Source organism: Cornus florida, unplaced genomic scaffold, assembly GCF_030987335.1.
Source record: "Cornus florida cultivar Cherokee Brave unplaced genomic scaffold, ASM3098733v1 CherokeeBrave_3.0.0_Hap2_Chr01, whole genome shotgun sequence".
Taxonomy (NCBI): Eukaryota; Viridiplantae; Streptophyta; class Magnoliopsida; order Cornales; family Cornaceae; genus Cornus; species Cornus florida.
This window is the reverse complement of record NW_026775571.1, coordinates 59,353,502-59,363,250: the sequence shown is the minus strand read 5'-3', so window position 1 is coordinate 59,363,250 and position 9,749 is coordinate 59,353,502. Positions and strand designations below refer to the sequence as shown.

Here is a 9,749-nt window from a genome sequence, read left to right as displayed (position 1 = left end):
TTGCAATTTTTTTTTTTGATTTTTAGCCTTTTCCTTTGCTTTTGCTTAGCTCCTTGCTTGAAATGCTCCTTTGCTCACCTTTTTTCAATGCACCTAGTCAAACAAGAACCAACACAATAAGTAACCAAAATGAAAACAAAGTAAAGACACGATCAAAAGAGTACTAATTCTTAATTGATTCCACAAATACGACGTTGCCTTCAATCAATCCCCAGCAACGGTGCCAAAAACGGTTTGTGCACCAAAAGATAATGGTGTAGAACTATGATGAATGTGGCCAAGTTTTACATTTAGAAATTGCCACTACTACCTTTCGCTAAAAATATAGTTAGGGCAAGTAGGGTGTTGGCTCTCTTTTGAGTGTCGCTACACCACAAACTTAAGAGTGTGAATTCTAAGGCGAGGGCCAAGGGCGAGGGCCAAGAGTTTTACATTTATAGAAGCCACTACTACCTTTCACTATATATATAGCTAGGGCGAGTAGGGATTGTCCCAAGGGATTGGAGTCGTACTTGAATATGGAATCGCAATTAGGGTTAGCAGGTCGAGTGGTCAAACAAATTGTTGGTTGGTTAATTAAACTAGAGAACAACTAAATTAAACTAAGTAATTGAATGTAACAAATAGTAAGCAAGAGAGAGAGAGAGATCTTGGGGTTTAGAGGTCACCACCAAGCAATGCTTTTCTACACTTCCAACTAGTGACTAATGAGGGTAAAGTGTGTTGCAATATTTGTGTGTGTGTGTTTGGTTGATTCAATTAGCAAGGGTAACCAATTAAACATACATTGTCTAATCAACATGTGAAAAGCACAATATATCTAGCAATTAAGTATATATTGTCTAAATAGCATGTGAAAAGTACAACATATCTAGCAAGTCATTAATCTTATCATTACGCTCATAAGCCAAATACACCACAAGATTAGAGACATATGCTACTTGTATTCAAAAGTATGGAACATCAAACAACTAGCATGGATTGTCCTCTCATCTAACAACTATGCTATCCCTACACTACAATTAAGCTAATGACATAAAATTAAACTAATTAAACTAAAGGAGAGGCATAATCCATCAAGAAATGAGCATGGACCATCTAGAAAATCACAAGAGCATTCTTTAAAGCACAATGTTTTGAAAATCCCTAAATCTATAACATTAATACACATAGATATGCATTAATAACTTAAGAATTAGAGGCAAGCACATGAACATCTATTCTAGCATACATAAACATATGGATAGAATGAAATGATCAATTGGAAGCATTAAACCACATAAATCATTGAATAAACAAGATCTATATATATCAAAATGCCAAAACATTAATTACAACACTAATCCACTCACGGTGATGTTGCTCCAACCCTCAAGGGCTAACTCCATGGAAGAGGTTTGTTCCTTGGTTGATGAAGAGTCTCCAATGGTGTCTCTAGCTTCCCCTTTCTCTAAACTTCCTCTCCAAGAGATGGTATGAAAATAATGTTGGCTCCCCTTGTAAAAAGCAAGCCTTATCCTTATATAGGTAGGTCAAAATGACATCCAAAATGAGCTGGGGTGGTGCACACAATATTCCCTAATGATTGGATAAAGGATAACTTTCAATGAGATGGAAATTTAATTTTTTCGCACTGGAGGAAGTTCGATCGATCGAACCTTGGACTTGGATCGATCGAACTGGCTGAGATCCATCGAACTTAGGCTTGATCGATCCAACTGGCTGAGCTTTTTAGGAAAAAGACAAATCCGAGATATTTTGGGAGATATTTATGGGAAAAGGACAAAAGTGGTTAGTGGGTGGTATAGCTGTGGATATGATCAATCATTTGAATAAGGATAAAAGTGTTCGATCGATCGAAGGATGGTGTTGGATCGATCGAACTTTTGGACTTTATGCTTTTGGGCCAAGGCTTGGATCTATCTTGAAGTGTTGAGATCGATCATTGTTCGATCGATCAAACCTTGAACTTGGATCGATCGAACTTTGCTGTTTGTCACCTTTGGCTTCATTTGCTTTCTTCTTTCTCCACTTTGCTCATTTCTTTGTTTAATCCCAGAATTGCTTTAATTAAGCTCTTATTTGGCTGAGTTAGCTTATTTTCAGGATAAGTGCCTGAAAATGGAAATAATACGAAATCAATCAAAAATGGTAAAGTAAGATAGATAAAGGTACTAGAATGCTTAAGCTTAAGGGGTTTAAATACGCACTTTTCAGCGTTCATCACACCCCCAAACTTAAATATTGCTAGTCCCTAGCAATGAACTAGAAAGGAAATGAATGAAATGAACAACTATATAACTATGAATCTAGAAAACAATAAATGGATAATGCCACTTTCGTAGGGAACATGATTGCACTTAGCACATGCAACAAGCCTTTTAAACCCCTAGGTTACCCCTAGTGGACGAGTGAAGTCTCATGAGGGTTTCCAAAAATGGTACCCATAAACATTAAGCTCATTCTTTCAAAAGAGGCACCAATATTGCAAACAAGCATTGGGAGAAAACTACCTCAAGTATGCAATTTTTCAAACATTTCCAAGCAATCTCCCAAAATCTTAACATCAAGCAAGCAAGTATGATCCTCCACACATCAAGAAAATGATCATGTAAATCAAAACAACTCTAGAATCCTTTTGAGTGGACTGGCATCAAATGTGTTGCTATCTTAGCCAACTAAAGAATTAATCACATCCTTACCCTCAAACTAGCACACAAATCTAGTACCGATCATCAAGACAAAAAGTGGACCTTTTATTAAAGCTTCATTGTTTTAGGTGCGCTTATTCTTTTAACTCGATATATATATATATATTAGGATCAAAGATGGAAGTATGGTGTAATGTGTTGATCTATTAAGCTTTCTAGTGATTCATGAGGTCGAGCGTTAGGTCAATGACTCCCAAACCAGATGGCTTTAGGGCATTAGGCATTCAAATACCCCTACGGACTTACAAGCTCAAATCAACTAGGCTACAAATCAAGGCAACAACCATCTAATCATTTCCTACTTCTCACCTTTTGGGAGAAGTCCTCACTTTTTTTATTTTTATTTTATTTATTATTTTTTTTTTTGGAATTCAATTATTAACCTAGAGTTTAGGCCTTCCACCTTTCGGCGCGAGAAATTCAGTACTTGATGAGGCTAGAATCCCGGCTACTTAGTGAAAAGGGGTTGTTATCCACCTTTATCAAGAATAAAAGCTTTCAATGCACTACTAGCTCAATTGGGATATGACCAATTCAATAATCAACAAAGCATATACCCCATAAATGAATGCTAGTGTGCGCCTATGCTAGTGTAGAATCCTAAAATGAATCTCAAAACAATCACAAAATCAAGATGATGTGGACCACAAGTGCAAGCATGATATCAATTTTTAAAAAAATTTACTCCTAAATGGCATCCCTAAGGCATACAAGGAGTATTAGACTCTCAAGTCAAGCAATTTTTAAATTTTAAGCAATATAGTCCTTAAAAGATCAAAATCATAGCTAGATATGGACTAATCATAGAAATATCCCTCAAATACACAAGTCATGCTCAAAATTTGAATTTAAAACTAACACTGTAAAACACTATTCCCCCTAAACTAAAATGGCACATTGTCTTCAATGTACAAAGAGAATAATGGAAAGAGTATACTAGTGCAACTAAGCAAGAATGATCGGGACTGAAGTATCCGAAGTGGGTGGCATGCCCCCCCCCCCCCCCAAACTTGGGATGAACTGGTCCTGAAAATTGGCACTTGGATGAACTTATCAGATAACAACATGGGATAATCAGTGCACAGTGGACATGCAAGTGTAAATGGGATAAACAGATAAAGAAATGAGAGAGGTGTAAGGGTGGTCCTGAAAATTGGTCACACTCCCTCACTGAAGTCATTGAGATGCACTTGATGGAATTAAAAGGATAGATGGATCAATAAAAACATACGACATCCATCATAGAGAAAAACAACAATAAAGTGTAATACATCCAGTGTCAAAGCCGACAGACCCGGCTGCAAAAATACTAGTATCACAAGTGTAGCAGACACATAACATAGATAGAGAGTATAAAAAGATAAAGAGATTGAGAGTGTCAGGCAGAGGGAGCTCCGCAGATCTCCCTGGCTAAGTCATCAATGGCAGTCAAGATCTCCGTACGGAGGCGAGAAATGTTAGCTCGAATGGCAGCCATCATATTCAGACGAAGGGTACTAATGTCAGCTCTAAGGGTAACCAGCATATCCTCCAAACTCTGAAGGTGCTCCTCTAAGCGACATATTTGATCATGAGCCTCAGGTGTGGCTGAAGTGGAAGAGCTGTCATTCTTAGTCATGGTCTGCAGAAAGGAAATCTTGCAATGGAATTAAGTGCTAGAATAATGAATTAAAGGCATAATAGAAACATATTTGTCAAATAGGATAGACAAAACATATATGGCATAAATTTATGCATGTGACAGGATGTGAAGTATGCTAAGCAATATAAGTATGAAATGCATCCAATGTGGAATATCACAGGCATTGGGCATAGAAATGATAGTATGAAGTGAACACAAGATGAATGAAGTGTGTGAGTGAGATCTGTGAAATTCGATCGATTAGAAAAAGAAGTGAGATCGATCACAAAAGTTGGATCGATCGAAAATAAGTGAGATCGATCTCATATATTCGATCGATTTGGAGCACAAGTTCGATCGATCGAACTGTGTTTTGTGAAAAATGAGAAGTCACAGATCTGTGACTGTGGGATCACGGGACCCACACGAACATGTTCGTGGGCCCATCAACTCAGCAATCATCAATCACAATCACCTAGAATGGCTCACACTCCCAAAAATCAAAGCAACTCATTACAATGGATATGGCATAAAGACGAAAATGGGCATATAGACATGAAAAGCTTAAAACTTCATCCATGGCCAACAATTATCATGAATAGTGGAACGGATCAAACACATAAAGCATACTCTTAACAAATCGAGGTGTGAAATCAATAATGGGGTCTCAGATCTTACCTTGAAGTAAAGAGAGGAGAGATGAAAGGTGAAGAGGAAGAAGATCTGAGAAGAGGGAGAGATCGACACTTGGTTCACTATGGAGATCTAGCCGGAGACGGAGGAGATGGGTGTGGTTATGATGGCGTAGGAACTAGGGTTTAAAAATGGGGGAGAATGGGATCTTATCCTTTATTTAAAACTGTTGCATATGAGTTCGATCGATCGAACTAGAATCTCAGATCGATCGAACTTGGAATGATTTTTTTTTTTTTTTTTTTTTTCATTGAATAAACAAGAAAATAAAAATGAAAATATTTTTGGATTTTTGAAATTTGAAAAGTTAAAACAAAGTCAAGCAGTGAAATGGAGAATTGAGATCGATCAGAACAAGAGTTCGATCGATCAGACAGAGAGCAAAAATATACAGGTTTTTGGTTCAAAAATTTGGCTAAGTGTTGGATCATGAGATCGATCGAACTTGGAAGTTGGATTAATCGAAGAACTTCAGATCGATCTTGGAATGTTTCGATCGATTAGACAGAGAGCAAAAATATACAGGTGGATGCAGGCTCAAAATTTTTCTAAGTGTTGAATCATGAGATCGATCGAATTAGGAAGTTGGATCGATCGAAGGTCTCTTGATCGATCTAAGAGTTAGTTCGAACGATGGGACAGAGAGGTGATTTGGATGCAGGTTTCTGCAGGTCAGAAAATTTTCTAAGTGTTGGATGTAGAGTAGAGTTCGATCATTGAACTCAGGTTTGAGATCGATCGAACTATGCAGAATGCTCAATAATGACATGAAAGCTCATGCAATCCTCACCAAAGTTCCTTTCAATGCACATGAGAACTAAAAACAAGTATATAGACTCCGCAAAAAATAAAATGAAAAATAGAAATGATGGAGGAATAGGGTTTTGACACCCTACGAATACCTTTGCTAGTCTTTAACGTCTCTAGCAAGACGTTGGGCTTTTTTAGCCTGGATCAAAGATTTTGTTATGCATCCCCTCCTTATTGGGGTGATGAATGGTTATTTGAACTTTTCCCAACAAATGTTTCTTCGAAGAATGTGTTGCTTTAAGCTCAAAAGGAGCTTTTGGTTCCTTGTCAATGCAATCTTCTATATGCTCATACACCGGGTCAACTAGATGTGCAGCTTCAAAATGTTTTTGAAAGACTTGACCCTCTATGTAAGGTTTTAATCTTTGACCATTAACTTTGAAAATGTTGCCCTTCTTCAAGTTTTTGATTTCAACCACCCCATGAGGTGCAACAGAGATGATTTCATAAGGACCTTCCCATTTGGTTCATAATTTCCCAGGAAAGTGTTTCAGTTTAGAGTTGAAAAGCCAAGCTTTTTGACCGGGTTTCAAAGACTTTTTCACAATATGCTTATCATGAAAGGCTTTGGTTCGTTCTTTGTAGATTTTGGCATTATCATAAACATTGTGTCTCAACTCTTCTAACTCGCTTAATTGGAGTAACCTATTCTCTCCGGCTTTATCAAGGTCAAAATTGAGCTTTTTAACTGCCCATAAGGCTTTATGCTCTAGCTCAACCGGAAGATGGCAAGGTTTTCCATATACAAGTTTATAAGGAGACATGCCAATGGGAGTCTTGTATGCCGTCCGATAAGCCCACAAAGCATCATTTAGCTTTCTTGACCAATACTTTCGGGTGGTGTTAACCGTTTTCTCAAGACTATACTTAATTTTTCGGTTAGACACTTCAACTTGCCCGCTTGTTTGAGGATGGTAGGGAGTGGCTACCTTATGAGTGACGGAGTACTTAAGAAATATGTGCCTCAAGAATTGATTGCAAAAATGTTTTCCTCCATCACTTATTATAGCCCTTGGCATTCCAAAATGAGCAAAGATATTGGATTTGATGAATTGAATGACCACGGAGTGGTCATTTGTTTTGGTAGCACATGCTTCCACCCACTTGGAAACATAATCAACGGCAAGAAGAATGTATTGAAAACCATAGGACATAGGAAATGGACCCATAAAATCAATGCCCCATATATCAAAGATCTTAACAACAAGTATATTGGTCAAGGGCATCATATCTCTTCTAGACATTGTCCCCATCTTTTGACATCTCTCATATGATTTGCAAAAATTGTAGGCATCTCTATGAATAGTGGGGTAAAAGAGCCCACTTTGAAGAACCTTCAAGGCGGTCTTCTTTTCACTAAAATGCCCACCACATGTAAGAGTGTGACAAAATACTAGGACACTTGGAATTTCACTCTCTGGAATGCATCTTCTCACAATTTGATCCAGACAATATCGGTACAAGACAGGGTCTTCCCAATAGTAATTCCGGATGTTGGCAAAGAAACGATTCTTTTCGTTCTTTGACCAAGAAGTTGGTAGCTTGCCTACTGCCAAATAGTTCACAATGTCGGCAAACCAAGGCATTTTTCCATTAGAAATTTGGAAGAGTTGTTCATTCGGAAAAGAGTCACAGATTGGTAGACTGGGGAAAGGCTCTATCGATAACCTAGAAAGATGATCGGCAACCACATTTTCGGTGCCTTTCTTGTCCTTGATTTCAAAATCGAATTCCTGAAAAAGCAAAATCCATCTAATTAGCCTAGGTTTTATTTCCCTTTTTGTCAATAGATGCCTCAAGGCGGCATGATCAGAATAAACGATAACCTTGGACCCTAAGAGATAGGAACGAAATTTATCAAGAGCATATACTACGTCAAGTAATTCTTTCTTGGTAGTGGAGTAATTCAATTGAGCTCCCGAGAAAGTTTTACTTGCATAGTATATGGCACAAGGAAGCTTACCCACTCTTTGTCCCAAAACTGCCCCCATGGCATAATTAGAAGCATCACACATGATTTCAAATGGCAATGACCAATTGGGAGGTTGCATGATAGGAGCAGATGATAATAATTCACGTAATTTATGAAAAGCGTCTAGGCATGCTTGGTCAAAGACGAAAGGAGTTTCCTTGGCAAGAAGATTGCACAAGGGTCGAGCAATTTTGCTAAAGTCTTTGATAAAACGGCGGTAAAAGCCCGCATGACCTAGAAAGGAGCGAACCTCTCTCACCGTTGAAGGTGGAGGCAATTCAGAAATAAGCTCGACCTTCGCTTTTTCTACCTCTGTTCCTTTCCTTGAGATAACGTAACCCAAAACAATACCTTCTTGAACCATAAAATGGTTCTTTTCCCAGCTAAGTACAAGATTGGTTTCACGACATCTCTTAAGCACTAGATCTAAGTTTTTGAGGCATGCATCAAATGAGGACCCAAAAACAGAAAAATCATCCATGAAGACCTCTAGATACTCTTCCACCATATCCGAGAAAATTGACATCATACACCTTTGGAATGTGGCAGGTGCATTGCACAAGCCAAAAGGCATCCGTCTATAAGCAAAGGTGCTGAATGGACATGTAAAGGTGGTTTTTTCTTGGTCTAATGGGTCGAGGGCCACTTGGTTGTAGCCTGAATAGCCTTCAAGGAAGCAATAATATTGTTGCTCGGCCAATCTCTCTAGAATTTGATCAATGAATGGCAAAGGGAAATAATCCTTTCTAGTGGCGGCATTCAATTTACGGTAATCAATGCATACACGCCATGAATTGGCGGTACGCTTAGAGATTTCCTCACCCTTTGCATTCTCAACCACCGTAATCCCTGATTTTTTGGGAACTACTTGAGTTGGACTCACCCATTTGTTATCGAAGATTGGGTAAATAATTCCGGCATCCAAGAGTTTGACAACTTCCTTCTTAACTACCTCTTTCATGTTTGGATTAAGTCTCCTTTGAGCATCCCTAAAGGGTTTTACATCATCTTCCATAAGTATGCGATGCATACAAATGGAAGGGTCAATTCCCTTAAGATCTGCCACACTCCATCCTATGGCTTCCTTATTTTCTTTAAGCACACTTAAGAGAGCATCTTCTTGGTCTTTTTCAAGGCTCAAAGAAATGAAAACCGGAAGAGTCTCTTTTGGTCCTAAGAATGCATACTTGAGATTGGAAGGTAGAGTTTTAAGCTCAAGAATTGGTGGAGAGACTAAAGATGAGACCGGTGGAGTGCTAGAGAGTGGAGGAAGAGGTTCTATTGGAGTTTTCCAAGATGGAAAATCTAAGCTTGCAACGGATTCCATGAGATTGCTTACTTCATTCATTGAATTTTCATCATTAAATCCACAACTTCGGTACATTTCAAGAAGGCAAGAGGCTAGAGGATCATCAAATAAAAGAGATGAAAGACTATACTCAATTGGTTGTTTCATTAGCATCGTTGGAATCGATTCCTTAACAACCTCATCTAACACATCTACAAGGCAACACTCATCTTCATCCATGGGATGTCGACTTGCATGGAAAACATTAAGTTTGATCATCATATTGCCAAAAGAGAGGTCCATAATCCCGAATCTACAATTAATTGTTGCATTTGCGGTGGCAAGGAATGGTCTTCCCAAGATGATTGGGATGTGGTTGGAAGGATTAGCAACCGGTTCAGTATCAAGAACTACCAAATCAACCGGAAAGTAGAATTTATCTACCTTGACAAGAATGTCCTCAACCATGCCCCTAGGTGTTTTGACGGATCTATCGGCCATTTGAAGCACCACCGAGGTTGGCTTCAATTCATTCAACCCTAATTGGACATATACGGAGTAAGGAATCAAATTGACACTCGCACCTAAGTCAAGAAGAGCTCTACGAATTTCATGAGTTCCAATTACGTAAGAAATAGTCTGAGCACCGGGATC

The 9,749-nt window shown here is 38.5% G+C and overlaps 1 protein-coding gene across 1 annotated transcript; it reads right to left on the bottom strand.

The window, feature by feature from the left end:
• Positions 1-4,089: 4,089 nt before the first annotated feature.
• LOC132273035 (uncharacterized) lies at positions 4,090-8,774 on the bottom strand (the record flags this gene model as incomplete). Its single annotated transcript, XM_059774072.1, has 5 exons — positions 4,090-4,332; positions 6,684-6,961; positions 7,208-7,567; positions 7,769-7,964; positions 8,691-8,774. Coding segments are annotated over 5 exons (1,161 nt in total), but the record flags the coding sequence as incomplete, so codon positions are not given.
• Between the last annotated feature and the right edge of the window lie 975 nt (positions 8,775-9,749).